The 24,812-nt window shown below is 35.6% G+C and overlaps 1 protein-coding gene across 1 annotated transcript in view; it reads left to right on the forward strand.

Annotated features, from left to right (window-relative positions):
- Positions 1–476: 476 nt before the first annotated feature.
- Positions 477–24,812, forward strand: part of LOC133336854 (ubiquitin carboxyl-terminal hydrolase 36-like) — a gene marked incomplete at its 5' end in the record, with an annotated part of 69,471 nt that continues 45,135 nt past the window's right edge. Inside the window, one exon of the mRNA XM_061545127.1 lies at positions 477–1,295. Coding sequence (XP_061401111.1) covers positions 477–1,295 — 819 coding nt within the window. The remainder of the gene's footprint in view (positions 1,296–24,812) is intronic.

Genomic DNA, 24,812 nt, shown 5'->3' on the forward strand with positions numbered 1-24,812 from the left:
TAGTATTGGTTACCGAATGACAGGTTTATGGATTGATCTTATTCGGTTCATATTTATCATTCTATGTTAGAATGCATCTGTTGAATATACCCAAAGTGGTGAAAGGTATCATATAGTCGGCCCCGTCCGACTTTACTACTTTCCTTGTTTTTACATGCTCTAAACGTAGGCATAGGATTTAGGCATAGATTTTTTAAACGCATTTTTAAAGCTCTAAATATAGGCGTGGATTTCTTACAAATATTTTTTTTTCTAGGTCCAAACATAGACCTCATATATAATATCCGGTTCATAAAAGATCAAAAATGTATGCAAGTTATAAAAAATTGTTTTGACACGTGAAGTTTAAACACTTTTCGATTAAGATAACATTTTAAACGAACCATAAAAAAGATTTTCGAGACACAAAATTTATTTCGTTATTTAATTGATTTATTTATATTTTCCCCTTCTTCTTATTCTCCTCCTCCTTTAAGATACCAATTTCGCATTGGATCCCTCGGAAATTGCCAGACAAAATCAAATTACCCAACAGCTGTTGTCGACATATTTGCAGACACGTTTGGGCCTAGGTGTTGGCGTAACACAAAAAGTTCCAACAATTGCTGAAATTTTGCCCAAGGCCATACTTACAACCACAACCAGCACAACGACAACCACAACAACAGCAAAACCCCGTTATAGCAAATCGCTAAAACGACCAAGGCCAAGAGGATTTTCAGTGTCGTCGTCCTCCAAGCGAGGAGGTGGTTCCACAAAAACAAATTATCAACGTAAAACCTATGGCAGCACCAGTCAAAGGAAAACTCCCAATTCTTTGCAAGAATTACTCAAATACCGAGGTTATAGCCGGCTACAGGCACAGAAACAAAAAGAACAACAGCAACAGCCAGAAGATGACTACGATGAAGATGATGTAGAATCTGAATCAGAGGAGGAAGAGGAGGAGGATTCCCAGGCAGATGCTGAAAATGATTACGGTGATGGTGAACCTGAAGATGAACCCGCCGCTGATGAAGAAGACAATACCAATAACAAAACATTAAATTATAAACGTCCTTCACGACAACGTTACGATCCATATGACGATCGCGATGACTACGACGAATATCGTTCACAATACACACGTCCCCGTTATCGTTCACAGCAACTGCAACAACAACGTTATCGTTACCCTCATCATCGCCACTACGACGATGACATTGACCAGGATGGTCAGGAGGCATTGCAGAGTGTTGAATCGGAACAGCATGATCTCTTTGCTCGCGATCCAAGTGAAAATGAAATTGACAGCGGTAAGTCATTAAACACTGAAATTCCGAAACAATAGTCATGTGGAGAAAACCAGTTTTAGTATTAAGATAAGAAAAACGGCAACAACAACAACAGATAATACTGTAATAAACGCACCTACTGCTCTACGCGAATATCGAAGCGGCAAATTTTTATGCATGACCGATGCGATCGGTTTTGGTTGATTTTATGTTTTGCGATTTGCTTCAGGCATTTATTTTCGTCAACGTTTCGGTTATTGTAGGGATGTTTTAAAAATATTTTTAAGAGCCATTAGACAGGTACTTGAAATGAAAGTATAGGGAACATAGCTCAGCCTTATGGCTAATGAGGGTGTATACAATTTCACACGGTACAAATGTGCCTCATCGAAATATTTGTTCTAGACCCCATGTTTCTTTGGACCAAATCCGTTTCACAAAATTTTAGATTTCATCCAAACTTTGCTCATCTTATTATTTCTTCCAAACTTAGTTCAAATTCAAAGATGGGGAATAGCGGTCCACTCCTTCTGGAACCTCTACACTGGGGCTAGGTCTAAATGCGGCTATTGTTCATTATCGAACCTTACGTTATAATTTTTTATCTCGCTATCCTCCGCAGGAGAAATGATTACAATAGAGTTTTAGAATCAAACTCAAAACGCGGAACAAATCAGATATCTATTTTAATATAAAAATGGGGTTATATGGGGACTACCCCAAAAAAGGGGCGAATATTAATAATTTTTGGTAGGGAGATTTGATACGACTACATAATACGACTACAAAATGCAAAAATACAAGAACCCCAAAATACCGAAAATTGGGCGTACCCTTATATGGGGGCTATTCGAAAAAATGGACCTACATTCATATTTTTTTGTGGAGAAATTTGGTACCTAATAAGAACTCAAAGTACCAAATTACAGCCAATTCGGCGAAAAATGCAATCAAAACCCCCAAAATACTGAAAATTAGGAGGTACCGTTATATGGGGACTACCTGAAAAAGTGGACCTATATTAATGGAGACATTTAGTACCCAATAGGAACCGAATGTAGCAAATTTCAGCGAATTCTGTTGAAAAACGCGCTCAAGAACCCCAAAATACCGAAAGTTGGGGGTACCCTATGTGGGATCTATCCGAAAAAATGGATCTATATTCATAATTTTTGTGGGGAGATTTGGTACCCAATAAGAACTCAAAGTACCAAATTACAGCCAATTCGGTCGAAAAATGCGATCAAAACACCCAAAATACCGAAAATTGGGGGGTACCCTTATAGGGGTACTATCACAAAAAATGGACCGATATTTATAATTTTTAGTGGGAAGATTTGCTACCCAATAAGAACTCAAAATACCAAATTTCAGCGAATTCGATTGAAAAACACGCTCAAGAATCTCAAAATACTGACAATTGGGGGTACCATTATATGGAGGCTGTCCGAAAAAAATGGATATTTATAATTTTTAGTGGGGAGATTTGCTACCCAGTAAGAGCTCAAAATACCAAATTTCAGCGAAATCGATTGAAAAACACGCTCAAGAACCTCAAAATACCGAAAATTTAGGGTACCCTTTTATGGGAGCTATGGCTAAACGTGGACCGATATAGCACATCTTCGAACTTGAGTCGATTTATGCATGTCCATCTGTCCGTCCGTCCATGTACTTTTGTGAAGAAAGTACAGGTCGCATTTATGATCCGATTTGGATGAAATTTGGCATAGGTCACTTATTTGGCCCAAGGACGAACCCTATTGAAATTGGGAAAAATCGGTTCAAATTTAGATATAGCTCCCATATATAAATTCATCCGATTTAATGTAAATGGTGCATCAAAGTCCCTATATATCTTCCGATTTGCACGAAATTTGGCTTGACTTGCCTGCAGACAAAAGACGACTCTATGCAAAATTTTGGGGCTCTATCTCAATTCGTTTTGACGCTAGAGTGATTACAACAGACAGACGGACATGCTTAAATCGTCTTAGAAATTTACGCAGATCAAGAATATATATATATATACATATTATATAGGGTCGGAAATGATTATTTCGATGCGTTACAAACAGAAAAACAAAAATAATATACCCTCCATAATATGGTGGAGGGTATAAAAGCATTTTTTAAGAAAGTTTTTAGAGGTCTCTAGGTAGGCGGGGATTTTTATTTAAAATATTTTTGGGGGTGTCTAGGTTGGTATGTATTTATACCCTACACAACTATGTCGCCAGGGTATTATAGCTTTGTGCAACCCCAAGAGTTTGTAACGCCGCGAAATATTGGTCCCAGACCCACCTTTAAGCATACCGATCGTCATATCTCGAATAGCTGAGTCGATCTAGACATGTGTGTCCGTCCGTCTGTCCATTATAATTTGTAAACACGATACAGGCCACAGTTATGGACCAATCTTCACGACATTTTGCATGTAGGACGGGTTCGGCCCAATGAAGACCTCTATTGTTTCTGGTAAAGATCGGTTAATATTTAGTGGATGAAATGGACCAACTACTAAATTTTTGTCGGTTTTTCTGGTCGCTCCAGAGGCCGCAATTATGGTCCAAACATCTCGGAATTGGAGAAGGGAATTGAGCCAAAGAATAAGCACGCATGTTTTGATAAAAATCGGTCAATATTTAGCGGGTCAAATGGACCCTGACTTTTGTTTGAAAAATGACAAAATTTGTATTCTATAGCGTATATATTTACTCCTGACATAGAGCCGAGAAGTCGATAGTATATCCAAGACGTGTTGTTGACCTTTAAATTGATGCCAATTATATTGTCGTATGTACTCGGATGCGGGAGTTACACGTAAATATTTACGGGTGCTTACATATTCAGATATTATTTAGTAACCCATTACCCCACTAGAGGGCGGAAATATAGCGCTGATCGCTTTGAAATGTTCCTTGAGGTTCTAGTTATGGTCAAGGACAATGCCTATAATTTTCGGTGATGATCAGATAATAATATTGGAATGAAGAGGACCTAAAACTTAACTTTTTGTGTTTTTTTCCAAGTCGATCTACAGGCCACAATTGAAAATTCAACATCACAACATAACCCACGGCAAAGACAATCTGGACAAGTACAGCCCTCGTCTACTGAATATTAGAAATATTTGTTGACATCTAGTCGGTCTAGAGGGTGGAAATATCTCAAAATATTGCCCAAGCTCTGAATATAGAACCATAGAAAGTTAGATTTTCGTCGAAGTTGTGTAGGGTATCATATGGTCGGCCCCGTGCTACTATACTGCTCCGCTCACTGGTTTTTTAATTATTATTAGGGGTATATAGGTTGAGGCTTTTTTAATATTTTTGGGGATATCTTTGGCATCGATATTTTTAGTTGAAAAAAAATATTTTTGTAAAAAATCCACGTCAATTGTTTTGAATGTCGGTTTATGCAGGGCATCTTATTGTCGCTTCCAACCAAATTCTTACCAGTTTTCTTCGTTTCATCTTGATGCTATAGGAGGGCTCATAAACCGGAAAATGACCTTTCATCTTAGTATGACATGTTAATGATGGTGTGGCTCTTAACTTGTCTCAAGTTTACATTGTTGTCTTGGTCAGTTATTTGGACAAGTTTGTTTGCATTTCAATTTTATGTTTCGCTTCTCGTTTTTGTTGTTGCTGTTTTTGTTTGCATAGTTGTGTTTTTATAATTTATTGCGTATTATTGATTCTTCGATGTAGTATCGTAGAATCAATTTAAAAGAACTGGATTTTTGTTGTCTTGTACAACGATTTAATTACATCTGTTGCTGTGTCTCTGCTAAATTGGGGAGTTGTTAATAAATTTAAATTTTGATTTTCGCCCCAAGAAGGGCCATTCGCCGACCTTTAATAACGGCATTGTGATTAAAAATGAATTCCATACTGGCATTCACCGTGATATGGATGATTAATGATTACAGCTGTAAAGTATGTAACAGATTTGTAAAAAAATACAAAATAATTATTGGAAACCACATCGATTCGAAATGTCGCGGAGGATTGTAGTGGGAACCTGTCATGAAATAAATTCCATTAATGGTCACGCAATACAGAGTGACAAGTGCAAAAACCTCGTAGAATTAAATTGGCTACTCAAGGACATTTTGGGATTTGTCCTGTTAAAAGAGGTGCTTTGTCGAGATTCCTTTGTGTTAAATTAAACATGCATTATCCGGATCTGTTGCTAAGAGAACTTTTCCAATGAAAACGCATATGGCAATTTTTAAAACTGTATCCATAGGCGTGGATTTTTATACCCTTCACCACACTGTGGTACAGGGTATTATGTCTTTGTGCATATGTTTGCAATGTAATCGGTCCCTATATATCTTTCGATTTGCACGAAATTTGACACAGCGTAATGAATTAATCCTAGAATTATGTGTGTTCAGTTTCCTGAAAATCGGTTCAGATTTAGATATAGCTCCCATATATATTTTCGGCCTATTAAATGTAAATGGTGCACCAAAGTCCTATATATGATCAATTTGCACGAAATTTGGCACAGCGTAATGAATTAGGCCTAGAATGATGTATGTTAAGTTTCCTGAAAATCGATTCAGATTTAGATATAGCTCCCATACATAAATTCATCCGATTTAATGTAAATGGTGCATCAAAGTCCCTATATATCTTTCGATTTGCACGAAATTTGGCACACCGTAATGAATTAGGTACGATTGACATATCCTTTTTTCCTGAAAATCGATTCAGATTTAGATATAGCTCCCATATATATTTTCGCCCTATTAAATGGTGCACCAATGTCCTATATATCTTTCGATTTGCAAGAAGTTTGGCACAGCGTAATGAATTAGGCCTAGAATGATGTGTGTTAAGTTTCCTGAAAATCGGTTCAGATTTAGATATAGCTTCTATATCTGACCACATAAAAAATTTAGTATCGATATATATTGATTATACCCAAAGTGGTGAAGGGTATCATGTAGGCGGCCCCGTCCGACTTTATTACTTTCCTTACTGGTTTAAAATATTTTTATAGCATCAAACACCTGCGGAGATTTTTATAACCTACACAACTATTTTGTCAGGGTATTATAGCTTTGTCCAGCCCCAAAATATTGGCCGCGAAATATTGGGCCTTAACCAACCTTTAAGTATACCGATCGTCATATCTCGACTAGCTGAGTCGATATAGACATGTCTGTCCGTCCGTCATTGTAATTTGTAAACACGATACAGGCCACAGTTATGGACCAATCTTTACGACATGTTGCACGTAGGATGGGTTCTGCCCAATGAAGACCCCTATTGTTTTTGGTAAAGATTGTTTAATATTTAGGGGATGAAATGGACCAAATACTTAATTTTTGTAGGGTTTTCTGGTTGCTCAAAGGCCGCAATTATGGCCTAAACATCGCGAATTTTCACATGGAGAATTGACCCTGATTTTGTGTGAAAAAATGAAAAAATGTGTATTATATGGCGTATATATTTACTCCTGAAGGATATAGAGCCGAAAAGTTGATGATATATCGTCATATCTCGACTAACTGAGTCGATCAAGACAAGTGTGTCCGTCCGTCCGTTCGTCTATCCATTATAAATTGTAAACACGATACAGGCCACAGTTATGGACCAATCTACACGAAATTTTGCATGTAGGATGGGTTCTGGCCATTGAAGACCCCTATTGTTTTTGGTAAAGATCGGTTAATAAATAAAATGGACCGAAAACTTAATTTTTGTCGGGTTTTCTGGTCGCTCTAGAGGCCGCAATTATGGTCCGAACATCGCGAAATTGAGACATGGAAAAGGGGATCGTGCCAAAGAATAAGCATGTGTGTTTCCATAAAGATCGGTCAATACTTAGCGGGTCAAATGGACCTTAACTTTTGTGTGAATAATGACAACATCTGTATTCTATGGCGTATATATTTACTCCTGAAGGTCACAGACCCGAGAAGTTGATAGCATATCCAAGAGGAGTGGTTGACCTTTAAATTGATACCAATTATATTGTCGTATGTACTCGGATATGGGAGTTACACTTAAATATTTACAGGTGCTTACGCATTCAGATATTATTTAGTAAACCATTACCACACAAGAGAGAGGAAATATAGAGCTGATCGCTTTGAAATCTTCCATGAGGATCCAGGTATGGTCAAGGAAAACGCCTATAATTTTCTATGAAAACTTAATTTTATTGTTGTTTTCTTTTCAAGTCGATATTGTCCAAGCTCGGAATATGGAACCACAGAAAGTTAGAATTTCGTGGAAGTTGTGTAGGGTATCATATGGTCGGCCCCGTCCGACTTACTACTCCGCTCACTGGTTAAAAATAAAATACTGACAGATATACTGGCAGGTACTATAAATGAAAATATAGGGAACATACCAAAAAGTGGACCTATACCGACATGTCTAAAAACGGATTATGTAAACCATAAGGTAAACCATAATAAAAATTTCAGAAATTTTTAATTGTTTATTCAAATTCGAAGATGGGGAATATCGGTCTGAAATCTCCACACAGGGGCTAGGTCTAAATGCGACTATAGTTCATTATCGAACCTTACGTTCCAAGTTTTTATCTCGCTATTCTCCGCAGGTAAAATGATTACAACAGTGTCTTAAAACCAAACTCAAAACGCGGAACAAATCAGATAACTCTTTTAATATAAAAAGGGGGTTATAAGGGGCTAACCCAAAAAGGGGGCGAATATTAACAATTTTTGGTAGAGAGATTTGTTACCATATACGACTACAAAATACCAAATTGCAGCAAATTCGGTTGAAAAACGCGCTCAAGAACCCCAAAATACCGAAAATTGGGGGTACCCTTATATGGGGGCTATCCGAAAAAAATTGACCTATATCCATAATTTTTTGTGGAGAGATTTCGTACCTATTAAGAACTCAAAATACTAAATTACAGCTAATTCGGCGGAAAAATACGACCAGAACCCCCAAAATACTGAAAATTGGGAGGTACCGTTATATGGGGTAGCTCCCATATAATGGTACCTCCCAGAAAAAGTGGACCTATATTTATAATTTTTTGTGGAGACAGTTAGTACCCAATAAGAACCCAATGTAGCAAATTTCAACGAATTCGGTTGAAAAACGCGCTCAAGAACCCCCAAAATACCGAAAATTGAAGGGTACCCTTATATGGGAGCTATGCCTAAACGTGGACCGATGAAGCCCATCTTCGAACTTGACCTGCCTGCAGACAAAAGACGACTCTATGGAAATGTTTGGCGATCTACCTCAATTCGTTTAGAGGGCGTCTGGCTATATCGTCATAGAATTTTACGCTGATCATGAATATATATACTTTATAGGGTCGGAAATGAGTATTTCGATGAGTTACAAACGGAAAAACAAAATTAATATACCCTCCATACTATGATGGAGGGTATAACAATATTTTTGAAAGCAATATGCATAGGCGCGGACCTGGCCTCAAATCAAAATAAAACAAAAATGTCAATAAACTTTTTTATTTCATATTTTTCTCTCTCTCCATCTCTTCCATAAAGATCAATATTTTTTTTTATAAAAAAATATACCGTTATTATTGATATATGCTATCATATTCTGAAATAAGAATATTGTTTACACTAATAGCGTTTTGTTGACTTTTTTGAATAAATTTTGGACTACATTCCCGTTTATGGATTGTGAAATCCATTTCTTTTTTTCAGTTTTTTTTATTTGTGAACCAAAATTTATCTGATATAAATATTTAAATCTAACAGTATATTTATTATGTTTCTTTTTTTTCCTCACCAATTGGTATTCTTAAAATCTTGGCATAAATCCAAATAAAAACAGATTATGGTTTAAAATGCGTTTTAGTAATTTCTTTTTAATTTTGAAAGAATTTTTGAAATATAAATTTTGTTTATGTTCTGTACTCTTTGGAATTAGACCTGTTAGGATCTTCTTTCATTTGTTGAAAACACGTGCTGGATTTTTTTTGTTTTGTTCAAATTTTTTTATTTTTAATTTACCTTGAACTCACACATTGCACATAGAATTGTATTGAAAAAAAGTCATGCAAAATCAACCAACCAGTTTGGGATGGGTATTAGAAAATGTGGTTTATTCAAAGAAAATTAAAAACCACTAGTTCTGAACAAACTAGAATTTAGTTTTTTTTGGAGAAAAAAATGTGCCAAATATTTTTAGTTATTTAAATTTGGAGAGAATGAAAAAAAAACATTCTAACGGTTTGCGTTTTACCAAATAGTTTCAGAATTAGTTTTCTGTCAAATCATTGGCCATAAAATCTAAATCACTAAAATGCCGATATGTATAAATGTGTGTGCTTTACATTCTATAGAATTTGTGTGGTGAAATTTGAATTATAATATTTAAAAAAAATTGTTTCAAAATACTATGATATAATATCAGTAGAATAGAATAAAATTCCAGTGAAAGCTGAATAGAAGATGACATAAGACTTTCAACTATTAAATTGGTCTTCTAGAATATCCATTATAATCGTATCATAACATTATACTGTGAATTTTATTACAAAATTATACAAACTAATTTTTGGCCTTTTGTAAGATTTCGAAAATCTCAATTAGTTGACAGTGGTTATAAATTAATTAATATTCACATTATATTAACTGTATTACGACATAATTGGCTTAGCGTATAAATTATTATACGCAAATTAGAATAGATTCTCGATATTGTTTTTGGAGGTTATTGACCGAGAAATAAAAAAAAAAAAATATTATGGGAGCTGAAGGAGGAGAATTTTCTACAAGCGAGCTGATAGTAGACTTTATAGGCAATCGGAGGGGGTTTTTAAAAGGCAGGTTTTATAGACGGATAGAAGGGAATTTGTATAGATGAGCTTGTGGAAATCGGTATAGAAGAGTTAAAGGGAGGTATTCTTTACATAATATAGTCTTTATAAATGATCCGAAAGGAATTTTTATAGACAGACTATGGGCTCTTATAGACAAACTAATGTATTGAATTTTTGCTATGGAATATCGAAATGGCAGGAAGTCTTTCGATAGGGATTTGAAGCCTGCGTATCTTTCTAAAGGCGAGAATTGTTTTCCGTAAACCAGCTGAAGTTCCGCAATTTGTATACCCAACACAACTATGATGTACGGGTATTATAGCTATGTGTGACCCCACTATTTTGTAATGCCGCGAAATGTTGGTCCCAGATTCATCTTTTAGTGTACCGATTGTCATATCTACACTAGCTGAGTCGAACTAGACATCTTGTTGTTGTAGCAATCCTATTGGTTTTATACAATGGGCTGAGCTGGCAGACGTTGGCCGAGTATGACTCGGCCATTTCCTCTGTCGCGGAAATGATCTAGACATGTGTGTCCGTCCGTCCATTATAATTTGTAAAAACAAAGGTATGGACCAATCGTCACGAAATTATACGAACTTTTTGGGTTGGATTCTGGCCAAGGGAGACCCCTATTGTTTTTGATAATGATCGGTAAATTTTATGTCGGGGAAAATATATCCATTATACCGGTCGTCCAAAATGTCGATAAAATCAGAGAAATAATCGAAGGTGACCGGCATGTTGCCAGTCGTAACATCGCCAAGGAGCTAAAAATCGACCATAAAACAGTTTTGAACCATTTACACAAAGCTGGATTCGAAATGAAGCTCGATGTTTGGGTGCCACACCAATTAATAAAAAATAGGATGGATTGAATTTCCATCTGCGAAGCCTTGGCCAAACGGAATGAGATAGACCCTCTTAAATGGATGGTGACTGGAGATGAGAAATGAATCACATACGATCCACGTGCGAAAACGATTGTGGTCAAAGATCGGTGAAGCACCTTAAATGGTGGACAAATCAGGACTAAAGGCTAGGAAGGTTCTGCTATGCATTAGGAGAACTGGAAGGCGATTATATGTCATATGTCCAAACGCTAAATTCTAATCTCTACAGTCAACAACTGGACCGTTTAAAGATAGCAATTGACCACAAACGGCCAGAATTGGCCAACAGGAGAGGTGTCGTGTTTCAACCGGACAACGCTAGGCCATACACATCTACAGTGACACGCCAGAAACGTCGGGAGCTTGGTTGGGAAGTTTTAATGCATACGCCATACATTCCGGACTTGACACCAAGGGATTATCATATTTTTCTTGCATTGCAAAATTTCTTTAATGAAAAAAAAAACGATATCCTAGGGAGGATTGTGAAAATCGACTACTAGAGTTCTTTTTTGGAAATAGAGAACAGGACTTCTATGAGAGAGGCATTATGAAGTTACCTTTAAAATGGCAAAAAATCATACAACAAAAAGGTCGATATTTGGCCCAAATCGGACATTCGGCCGATATATGTAGCAACTTTCACGAACATTTGCACAGAATCGAAATTTAGATCCATTGAAATTCGAATGGTATTTGAGTAGTGTATCATATAATTAGTGTATCATATAATTAGGCCCTGGTTTCCGAATTTTAAAATACTTAACCAAAAAAAAATTCTAATTTCCTATTTCAACCCACTGTTCGTCTAAAAAAAATAAAGATGCTAATGATGGTGTCAATTTCATTTGCGTTTCGTGTATTTAATTCAAACAAGCAACGACAAAACACTTCAAACTGCCGTGTGCAACATCTCGTTTTTCACACCATTCACCCAAGCCCTACCCCCGCCACTATGCAAATGCCACAAACGATTATTCACATCGTTCGTAGGTCAACAACATGTTGGTTGCCAATAGAATTCAAAATGACTGCCACAAATGTCGAATTGCCGGTGGGTTTGCATTTGTCTTGCGGAGCAGCAGACACTACACTAGCAACAAATAATGACCAGCAGTTCTGATTTTTGTTACACTTGGACAAAAAATAAAATAAATAAATCAAAATGAGGTCACTACTCACTACCATTATCAATACCACTGCACCGTTCTCATTGCTTCAAGACAAATCGAGGTTTTAACACACTTTTTTAATTTTTCTATTTTTATTTTTTTTTTCATTGGCCATTGGTCTGTTCGGGTTCTTGTTCTCTCACATCTCACGGAATTATGAATGACCAAATAATTTGTTTACAAATTTATTATTTGTTGTTGTTGTTAATTGTCAAGAGACATGTGACTTGGTTGTTGTTAAATAAAATCATAGATTATGTCAGATATTGAAAAAATATTTGCAAAGAATTTCAATGTCATGAATGGTAGTTTTGTTAGTTAGCGAGGCAATTGAATGTTTATTTACAATTTAAAAAAAAAAAACGAAAACAGTAAAGAATGAATCGATGTGGGACGAGACCGAATATATGGTACCCTGTAACAAATCGGATATATACTCAAAGTGTTGGGAAGGACATCGGGTATTATATATAAAATATAAACCGATTTAATGCGAATGGTACTTGTCCGCAGATACTCCTTTAAGCTTCTCTGTAGAGACTCCCTTTTGTTCGTCCCCTAAGCTAGTCTATAGAAACTTATTTCTCCTTGTCCGCAGATACTCCTTTCAGCTTGTCTGTAGAGACTCCCTTTTGTTCGTCCCCTAAGCTCGTCTATAGAAACTGCTCTCAGCTCGTCTCTAGATACCGCGCTCTTCGGATCAAAGGTTTCCTTCACCTAAAAACTCACATCAGTAGGAATTCACTTAAGCTTTTGTATACCTATTTCTATGAAAACTCCGGTTCAGCTCGCCTATGGAGACTCCCTTCAGCTTGTCTATAGAGACTGCCTACAAATCGTCTATAGAGAGTCCCTTCAGCTTGTCTATGGACTCTGTCTATAGAGACACCCTTCAGCTTATCTATGGACTCTGTCTATAAAGACTGCCTTAAGCTCGTCTATAGACTCTGCCTTCAACTCGCCTATAGAGACTCCCTTCAGCTTGTCTATAGAGACTGCCTACAAATCGCCTATAGAGACTCCCTACAGCTTGTCTGTAGAGACTTTCATCAGCTCGTATATGGAGACTCCCTTCAGCTCGCCTATAAATATTTCCTTCAGCTTGTCTGTAGAAACCCCTTCAGCTTGCCTATAGAGACTCCCTTCAGCTCGCATATAGAGACTCCCTTCAACTCGCCTATAGAGACACCCTACAGCTTGTCTGTAGAGACTTTCATCAGCTCGTCTATGGAGACTCCCTTGAGCTCGTCTATAGAGACTTCATTCAGTTCGCCTATAGGGACTCCCTTCAGCTCGTCTATAGAGACTCCCTTCAGCTTGTCTATAGAGACTGGCTACAAATCGTCTATAGAGACTCCTTTCAGTTTGTCTATGGACTCTGTCTATAGAGACTCCCTTCAGCTTGTCTATGGACGCTGTCTATAGAGACTGCCTTAAGCACGTCTATAGACTCTGCCTTCAACTCGCCTATAGAGACACCCCTTAGCTTGTCTGTAAATACACCTCTTAGCTCGTCTATAAAGGCCTTCTTCAACTCGTCTATAGAAACTTCCTTCTCCTTGTCCGCAGATACTCCTTTCAGCTTGTCTGTAGAGACTCCCTTTTGTTCGTCTCCTAAGCTCGTCTATAGAAACTGCCCTCAGCTCGTCTCTAGATACTTCCGCCCTTCGGATCAAAGATTTCCTTCACCTAAAGACTCACATCAGTAGGAATTCACTTAAGCTGTGGTACACCTATTTCTATGCAAACTCCGGTTAGATGGCCTATAAATACCAGCGACAGTTCGTAAGTAAAGACTATTCCATCAACTTGTTTTTGTTTAGATTTTAAATCGTGTTGAAAGTTAGCAAACATCATCATAATATTACATGGTTGGTTGCACGTCTGACATACCTGGTTGGAACGTGCAGTCCAACACTGGGTTAAATAAATAAAACAACAATAGCAGAAATCGGTACTTGTTTGTGTGTGTGTTTTTTTTGTGGCATCACAAAATTGCCAGTTAACAGCAACGAACAGTATTTGACCACATTTAGACACACTCTTCTTATGGAATTGTAAATTTACATCTATGGATGGGGTTGGCTTTTGCAACAAACACACACACACATACATACATGCCACCATATAAGTAACTATATTGTAGTGTTATAAAATCTAACAACCACATATCAATTAAAATTCATATTTCCAAACCTAAAAGAAATATTCAAATATTAAAAGAAAAACAAATTTACACATTACAACATATGTATGTAAATAATAATACCAACATAAGAACTTGAAAAGGTTAATTTGATTTATGCTTAATTAAATATTAAAATTTCATAAACAAATTCTAAATCTATAAAATAATACATATTCAAATTCACCCAGGTCAATGATTTCTTCAAAGTCTTTGAACCTTGTCTTTGTGTTTTGTGTAAAAATAAAAAAAATAAACTTTGTGTTTTGTTTCAAGATTTATTTAAGAGGTGATAGTTGAAAATTTATTGTAACTTTACCGGGAAATCTGAACAATTATGTTTCGAAACAAAAGAAAACAAATTTAAATAACCACTGCTTTTAATAGTAAATTTTGTCGTATTTTAACAATAAATCTTAAAACCAAAACCCGAACAAAAAAAAAAAAAAAAAAAAAGAGAATGTATGAGTAACATTTATTAGAGTTGAAGTTAAATCGCTTGCAAAAAATTGATGGTTATTAGCTGAAGCTAATAATAGACTATTGTAAGCGAGTTATGGCATTTTTATACCATTCACCACACTGTGGTACATATGTTTGTAACAGGCAAAAGGAAACGAGATAGACACATGGTTCCTTTTGAGAATATGCCTAGAATCACTGAGTCGATTTATGTCGGTCCGTCCGTCTGTCCATGTTAAATTGTAAACAAAGTACAGGACGCATTTATGATCAGAATTGGATGAAAATTGGCATAGGTCATTTATTTGGCCCAAGGACAAACCCTATTGAAATTGGCAAAAAATCGGTTCAGATTTAGATATAGTTCCAATATATATTTTCGTCCGATATAATGTAAATGGAGTATCCAAGTCCCTATATGTCTTTCGATTTACACGATATTTGGCACATACATATTTTCGTCCGATTTTTGGTAAATAGTGAACCAAAGTCCCTTTATATCCTTCGATTTGCACGAAATTTGGCATAGCTTACTTAATTGAGTCTAGAATGATGAGTGGTGTATTTCTGAAAAATCGGTTCAGATTTCAATAAAGCTCCCACATATATTTTCGTTCGATTTAATGTAAATGGTGCACTAAAGTCCCTATATATCCTTCCATTTGGACGAAATTTGGCATAGTGTACTGAATTGAGTCTAGACTGATGAGTGGTAAGTTTCGGAAAAAATCGGTTCAGATTTTGATATAGCTCCCACATGTACATATATAGTCGTCCGACTTTAAAAGAATGGTGAACCATATTTTTCCGATTATTAAATTGAGACTTGAATGGCGTTATTGCGTTTTGTGGAAATTGGAGCAGATGCAGTCTTAGCTTCCATATGTATTTCGAACTGGTGTCTGATTTTTAACAGTGAGGCGTACCGAATAGCGTATATGAAGTTTGCTTATAAATAGTTTTCCATAAATTTGTCCCATGGTACGCATTCTAAATCTGCACGAATAAAATTAAATTTAGCATAGGTTTCAGAAAGCATGACTATGTTCATTCGAGGGAACATTGACATGCAATTGTAAGGATGCGTATGTACAATATACCCAAAGTGGTAAAGGGTATTCTATTGTCGGCCCAGTCCGACTTTACTATTTTCCTTACTGATTTTTATACCCTCCACCATAGTCTGGAGGGTATATTAATTTTGTCATTCCGTTTGTAAACCATCGAAATATTAATTTCCGATCCTATATAGTATATATATTCTTGATCAGGGTAAAATTCTAAGACCATCTAGCCATGTCCGTCCGTCTGCCTGTCTGTCCGTCCGTCTGTTGTAATCAAGCAATCTTCTGAAGGAATTGAGATAGTGTGCTGTAATTTTGCATAGGTTTGTCTTTTGTCTGCAGGCAGGTCAAGTTCGAAGATGTGATATATCGGTCTACATTTAGGCATAGCTCCCATATAACAGTACTCCCAATTTTCGGTATTTTGGGGTTCTTGAGCGCGTTATTCGACCGAATACGCTGAAATTTGGTACATTGAGTTCTTATTAGGTACTAAATGTCTCCACAAAAAAATTATTAATATAGGTCCAATTTGTCTGTTAACCCCCAGATAACGGTACATACTAATTTTCAGTATTTGGGGGGTTTTGATCGTATTTTTGCACCACATTGGCTGTAATTTAGTATTCTGAGATCTTAGTAGGTACCAAACCTCTCCACAAAAAAATTATAACCCCAAATTTCGGTATTTTGGGGTTCTCGAGCGCGTTTTCAAACGATTTCGCTGCACTAATTTCGGAAGCAATAATAAGATGGGCAAAGTGTGGATGAAATCAAAAGTTTTTTAAACAAATTTGGTCCAAAGAAATATGGGGTCTAGGACCAATATTTAGGACCATAATCGGTTTGTAGAAATGTCGGTATGGGTACACTTTTTGGTATGTTCCCTATATTATTATTTTAAGTACCTGTCAGTATATCTATGGTGGAGGATATCCAAAGTTCGGCCCCGCCGAACTTAACGCTTTTTCACTTGTTTTATTTCTTTTTTTTAAATATATTGAAAATATTTTTATATCCCCTTACTATAAGATGGAGTGTATAATTTTAGGTGGTCTATTGAGACTACATTCTGGACTTCCTTGAGACTACATTCTGGTCGTCTATAGAGACACCACCCAGCTCGTCTATAGAAATAGTCTTTAGGCCGTATATTGAGACTCCCCTCTGGTCGTCTATTGAGACTTCCTTCTGGGCGTCTTTTGAAGCTACCCTCTGATTGTTTATTGAGACTCTGCTTAGTTCGTCTATAGAGACTCCGCTCAGCTTGTCTTTAGAGATTCCCCTCTGCTGGTCTACAGAAACTCTCCTCTGTTTCCCTTTTTATATAGGAACTTCCTTCTAATTCGTCCTTTAGAATCGTCTACAAAGACTACCCTGTGCTACCCTGTCTTCCTTTTGCCTCCCGTATAGAAGATTCCTTTCAGCTAGCCCGTAACTACTCCCTTCTACTTCATCTTTATAGATTCACTTTTAACTCGCCAGCTAATTTCTAACCTTTTCAAACATGTTGGCCAAACACACATACGAGCACATTCCAATCGAGAGGGGGGAAAATATAATTTTGAATATTTTTATTTCCTTTTTGTGGCCAGGTTGCATACCAAAAAAATTATAATTGCAATTTAATTTCTAATTGAAAGAGTTGTTGGCACAAGTGTTGGTACCATATAACTTAACACAGCAACACACACACATATGTTTATCATGATGTCATAACTGAGTTTTGAAAATGTGTATCTAAGTCAAGTGGCAAAAACCTTGCTGGTAATTGACACAATTATTTGGATAAGATTTTTTTTGGGGTTTCTCGGAGTTGTTATTACTTGGAAATTATGTAGAATGACCAACAATTTATATGTATATATATATATAGATATATACTTTTCAAGTATTTATGACCAGTTGAAGTGGATTTTGCCGGAACAACATGTAATTTACGTATGCATATATGTATATGTTTGAAAACATTTACGCATACCATAAATATATTTTTTTGGGTCCACTAAGTTTGGGAAACCGGTAGATGACTTTGCGAAAGAAATATCCAACTTTAGTGTGATATTAAGAGAGCGATAGACATATTTACACACTTATGTTTATCATAGTAATTATTATTGCTATCAAAAAAAAAAAAAAAAAAATCTAAATATCATTTATGTCATATTTCACCAAACATATTGAGTGAGGTACATACATAACCTCACTCAATATGTTCGTGTATGTATGTTCATATATACTCTATTACAAAAATTTCGAAAAATGATTAATGATTTTTATGGGTTTGTGGTTTTTCTAAACACTATTCTCCACCCAACATACCACATAACATAACATGACAAGTATTAGTTAACCTGCGGCCACACTGAGAATGTTGAAATTGAGTTTTTTTTGACCATGCATGTTATCATCGAACGTCGAACATCATCCGGATTTTTTCTGTATGCGTGTTTGAGATTTATCAAATAAAATACTTCAACATAAGACAAAAAAAAAAAAAAAAAAAATCAGAATGTACTTCCTTACCAACAACATTGATTGGTGTTGTACTACAAGTATCAACAGCAACAACAACATTATTTGTTTTTGTTGCCCAATCATGCTTAAGATGTTCTTCACTTTATCGTTAAGATATTTTATTGTTTTTTTTTATTATTTTGAAATAAAAAAATTGTATTTCTTGTTTTCAAATGAGTAAATGCTATTACCATGCAATGTCATACAACAATTTTTGAAATCATCCTCCAACCTTAGTTATCGTATTTTTTTCAACAACTTCTTAGCTCATTTTATTAATACGCTGCCGGCATTATAAACATTTATCTCTTGAAAGAATAATTGCAAAATATTATTCCAAATGGCCTTGCAAATGAGTTTGAGTTTACAAGGCCTACAAATATGTTGATTGATATTGGGCGTTATATGAAGAAGATTTATGGCAGATATTTAACATTTGCAATATTTTTGCAGTAAATGCAAGAAAAAACCAGAGTTCAAAAGTCGGACAGGGCCGACTATATTCTATAGTCATGTGTACAGTATCCTGTTGATAGAAGAGACATATCATCTTTGGATGACCATTGACATGGAATCGGGTAAAAAACAAATGTGAACTGCATAGATATTTGGACCAATAAAAACCATACACATGACATTCTGAAATCTATAAAAAATTGCATGTCAATCGGGCAGACTTGAATTTTTGGTGTAATATTTGTATGAAGTCCCGAAAAATTTTGTATGGAAGATATATGTAAATCTGAACCAATTTCAACAAAACTTCACATACATTGAACTGGACTTAATTCAGTTCGCTGTGCAAAATTTTGTTTAAATCGGATCATTATTGGGAGTTTGGTGCACCATTTACATAAAATCGGACGAAACTATATAGTACAGTTGTCATTCTGCAATTGATACTAAATTTTTCATTTGGTCATATATAAGCTATATCTAAATCTGTACCGATTTCAGATTTATCACACATCATTCTAGACCTAATTCATAACGCTGTGCCACATTTCGTGCAAATCGAAAGATATATATGGACTTTGGTGGACCATTTACATTAAATTGGACGCAAATATATATATATATATATATATATGAGAGCTATATCTATATCTGAACCGATTTTCTCGAAACTTGGCACACATCATTCTGCACCTAATTCAGTACTCTATGCCAAATTTCATGCAAATCGAATGAAATATAGCGACTTTGGTGCACCGCTTACCTTAAATCGGACGAAAATACATATGGGAGCTATATATAAATCTGAACCGATTTTCACGAAATTTTACACACATCGTTCTAGACTTAATTTAGTACGCTGTGCCGAATTTCATGCAAATCGAATGATATATATGGAATTTGGTACCCCATTTACCTTAAATCGGACGAATATATATATATGGGTGCTATATCTAAATCTGAACCGATTTTCTCGAAACTTAGCACACATCATTCAAGACTTTATTCAGTATGCTATGCAAAATTTCGTGCAAATCGAATGAATTTGGTACCCCATTTACCTTAAATCGGACGAATATATATATATGGGAGCTATATCTAAATCTGAACCGATTTTCTCGAAACTTAGCACACATCATTCAAGACTTCATTCAGTTTGCTATGCCAAATTTCGTGCAAATCGAAAGATATATAGGGACTTTGGTACACCATTTACCTTAAATCGGACGAAACTATATATCGGAGCTATATCTAAATCTGAACCGATTTTCTCGAAACTTAGCACACATCATTCAAGACTTTATTCAGGATGCTATGCCAAATTTCGTGCAAATCGAAAGATATATAGGGACTTTGGTACACCATTTACCTTAAATCGGACGAAACTATATATGGGAGCTATATCTAAATCTGAACCGATTTTCACGAAACATGGCACACATCATTCAAGACTTTATTCAGGATGCTATGCCAAATTTCGTGCAAATCGAAAGATATATATTGACTTTGGTATACCATTTACCTTATATCGGACGAAACTATATATCATAGCTATATCTAAACCTGAACCGATTTTCTCGAAACATGGCACACCTCATTCAGCTCCTAATTCAGTACTCTATGCCAAATTTCATGCAAATCGAATGATATATAGGGACTTTGGTGCCTCATTTACCTTAAATCGGACGAAACTATATATAGGAGCTATATCTAAATCTGAATCGATTTTCTCCAATTTCAATAGGGTTCGTCCTTGGGCCAATTAAGTGACATGTGCCAAATTTCATCCAAATCGGATAATAAATGCGACCTGTACTTTGTTCACAAAAATAAATGGACGGACGGACATGCACGAATCGACTCAGAAAGTATTTCTATGAATATTCTCAAAAGGAACCATGGATCTATCTCGATTCCTTTTGCTTGTTACAAACATATGAACAAAGCCGTAATACCATGTACCACAGTGTGGTGAAGGGTATAACAGTAAAACAGCTTGGAGGAATCTTAGGAGAAAAGTCAAAGATCAATTGAAATATTTACGCATTATTTAGATGGGGCTATATAGACGTGCTGATGGGAGTTGCGGGGCGTCTTTCATAAACGAAGTGAGAGTAGTCTCTACAGAAGAGCTGGGTGTGTCTTTACAGACAAGCTGAGAAGACTTTTTTATAGGAGAGCTGAGGGAAGTTTTTCATAGACAAGCTGATGGCAATTTTTATACGAATTGTATGAATGCAGTTTTTTATTTCTTTTTAAGTCTTATAGATAGTAAAATTTATACCATTTACCTTATATACCATTTACCTTATATCGGACGAAACTATATATCATAGCTATATCTAAACCTGAACCGATTTTCTCGAAACATGGCACACCTCATTCAGCTCCTAATTCAGTACTCTATGCCAAATTTCATGCAAATCGAATGATATATAGGGACTTTGGTGCCTCATTTACCTTAAATCGGACGAAACTATATATAGGAGCTATATCTAAATCTGAATCGATTTTCTCCAATTTCAATAGGGTTCGTCCTTGGGCCAATTAAGTGACATGTGCCAAATTTCATCCAAATCGGATAATAAATGCGACCTGTACTTTGTTCACAAAAATAAATGGACGGACGGACATGCACGAATCGACTCAGAAAGTATTTCTATGAATATTCTCAAAAGGAACCATGGATCTATCTCGATTCCTTTTGCTTGTTACAAACATATGAACAAAGCCGTAATACCATGTACCACAGTGTGGTGAAGGGTATAACAGTAAAACAGCTTGGAGGAATCTTAGGAGAAAAGTCAAAGATCAATTGAAATATTTACGCATTATTTAGATGGGGCTATATAGACGTGCTGATGGGAGTTGCGGGGCGTCTTTCATAAACGAAGTGAGAGTAGTCTCTACAGAAGAGCTGGGTGTGTCTTTACAGACAAGCTGAGAAGACTTTTTTATAGGAGAGCTGAGGGAAGTTTTTCATAGACAAGCTGATGGCAATTTTTATACGAATTGTATGAATGCAGTTTTTTATTTCTTTTTAAGTCTTATAGATAGTAAAATTTAAATAGGTACATATTACATTACGTTAAAAACTTATAATTACAAATTTGCACCAATTGCAGTTAAGGTTTATAACCCTTTACGTGGTATGTAATATGTTTTTTTTTACAACCCAAACATACAACATCTTGGTATTATCTCAGATTACACATAAGAAAATGATTTCCATTACGGATTTTGTTGTTTGCTGTAACTGCCGTTACCTGTCAGTTCATTACATATATTCGATACTTGACTTTGTCCATGCAAAAAGGCGTTAACATTTGTCCCCCGTCCAACGAACATCGAACTGCCGTGTGTGAGTGACTCGATGCCATTTTATGCGGAACCATTGATATGGTTTGCAATCAACCCGGTTTGGACGGTACTGTTGGTCAACAACAAACAATAACTGCACTTCGTTAATAACATTTTTGCCCTTCACAGCGTTTGGCAAGACACATAAAGAAGTGTCGTTAAAGTTGGTGTAAACAAAAAAAAAAAAAAAAAAAAAAAATTAAACAGAAAAACTCGAAATATGTAACAATGCATGCAATTGGACTCCGTTGCTGCTGGTCTGATGGTAAAGTCCATAACTGGTTGTATGGTCGGTTGTAACTTGTGTGACAAAAGCAATGAACAGGAGTATGATGCAAAAAAACAGTTGCATTGCTCAAATTGCAGTGGAGAAATAAAAAAATATTCTGCAAGGCTATTGCAATAAAATTCCATTACCATTTTTTGTTCGTTTCTTCTCCTATGAAACATGAACAACTTTTTATGGAATTTTCATTTATATTCGAAAGATAAGTTGGGCTAGACAAACATATTTAGAAAACAATCCAAGCTTATAAATGGTCATTGAAAAAAAAAAAAAATAAACAAATCCTCGTATACAGATAAATATTATTAAAAAAAATTAAATTATATTCAAAAATCCACTCCCATATTTATGATTAATTTTATTTAAAAAATCTTAATGAATAAAATCCACACCTATAGGCAGTGTGGATTTTTTAAATCTACGCCTTTAGAGGGGTGGGGGAAATATTTAAAACCAATAAGGAAAGTGGTAAAGTCGGGCTGGGCCCTTCACCACTTTGGGTATATTCTACATATGTATCCTAACAATTTCATGTCAATATTCCTTCGAGGAAAATTTAAAATATGTCACCTTTACATATATAAGTGAACCGTCTAACCCCAATCAATACATATGCCTTTCTGCAACCTATGCTAAATTTCACTTCATTCGGACAGATTACTTTATATTAACTTTAGTGCATTGTACAAAATTATGACAATCATTGGGTCTTTACTGCACAATTTATATATGGGAGCTATATCTAAATCTGAACCGAGTTTCACGAAACTTAACTTAACTTTGATGCACCATTAACAATAAATCGGACGAAAATATATATGGGAGCTATATAAAAATCTGGCCCGATTTTTGCGAAACTTAGCACACATCATTCTACACCTACTTCAGTATGCTGTGTCAAATTTCGTGCAAAACGAAAGATATATAGGGGCTTTGGTATATCATTTACATTAAATCGGACGAAAATAACTATGGGAGCTATATCTGAAACGGAACCAATTTTCAAGAAACTTGACACACATCATTCTAGACCTAATTCAGAACGCTGTGCCAAATTTGGTGCAAATCGAAAGCTATATAGGGACTTTGATGAACCAATTACATTAAATCTGACGAAAATATATATGAGAGCTATATCTAAATCTGAACCGATTTTCAGGAAACTTAACACACATCATTCTAGACCCAATTTAGTACGCTGTGCCAAATTTCGTGCAAATCTAAAGATATATAGGGACTTTCGTGCACCATTTACATTAGATTGGACGAAAATATATATGGGAGCTATATCTAAATCTGAACCGATTTTCACGAACTTTAACACACATCACTTTAGACTTAATTTAGTACGCTATGCCAAATTTCGGTCAAATAAAAGGTTATAAAGCGACTTTGGTGTACTGTTTACCTAAAATCGGACGAAAATATATATAAGAACCATATATAAATCTCAACCGATTTTCATGAAATTTGAAACACATCTTTTTAGACTTAATTCAGTACTCTATGTTAAATTTCGTGCAAATCAAAGGATATATAGATTCTTTGGTGCACCATTTACCCTTAACCGGATGAGAACATATATGGGAGCTATATCCAAATATGAACCGATTTTCAATAAACTTGACACACTTCATTCTAGACCTAATTCAGTACGCTGTGCCAAATTTCGTGCAAATCGAAAGATATTAAGGGACTTTGGTGCACCATTTACATTAAATCGGACGAAAATATATATGGGAGCTATATGTAAATCTGAACCGATTTTCGCGAGACTTAACGCACATCAATCTAGACTTAATTTAGTACGCTATGCCAAATTTCGGGCAAATCAAAGGATATATAGGTTCTTTGGTGCACCATTTACCTTAAATCGGATGAGAATATATATGGGAGCTATATCCAAATCTGAACCGATTTTCAATAAACTTGACACACATTATTATATACCTAATTAATCACGCTGTACCAAATTTCGTGCAAATCGAAAGATATATAGGGACTTTGGTGCACCATTTACATTAAATCGGACGAAAATATATATGGGAGCTATATCTAAATCTAATCCGATTTTCACGAAACTTAGCACACATCATTCTAGACCTAATTCATTGCGCTGTACCAAATTTTGTGCAAATCGAAAGATATAAAGGGACCGTTTACATTAAATCGGACTAAAATATATATGGGAGCTATATCTAAATCAGAACCGATTTTTCCCAATTTCAATAGGGTTGGTCCTTGAGCTAAATAAGCGGCCTGTGCCAAATTTCATCCAATTCGGATTATAAATGCGACCTGTACTTTGTTTACAATTTAACATCGACAGACA

Source organism: Musca vetustissima, unplaced genomic scaffold (assembly GCF_032173495.1).
Source record: "Musca vetustissima isolate MV318-11 ecotype Yass unplaced genomic scaffold, APGP_CSIRO_Mvet_v1 utg107557, whole genome shotgun sequence".
NCBI lineage: Eukaryota > Metazoa > Arthropoda > Insecta > Diptera > Muscidae > Musca > Musca vetustissima.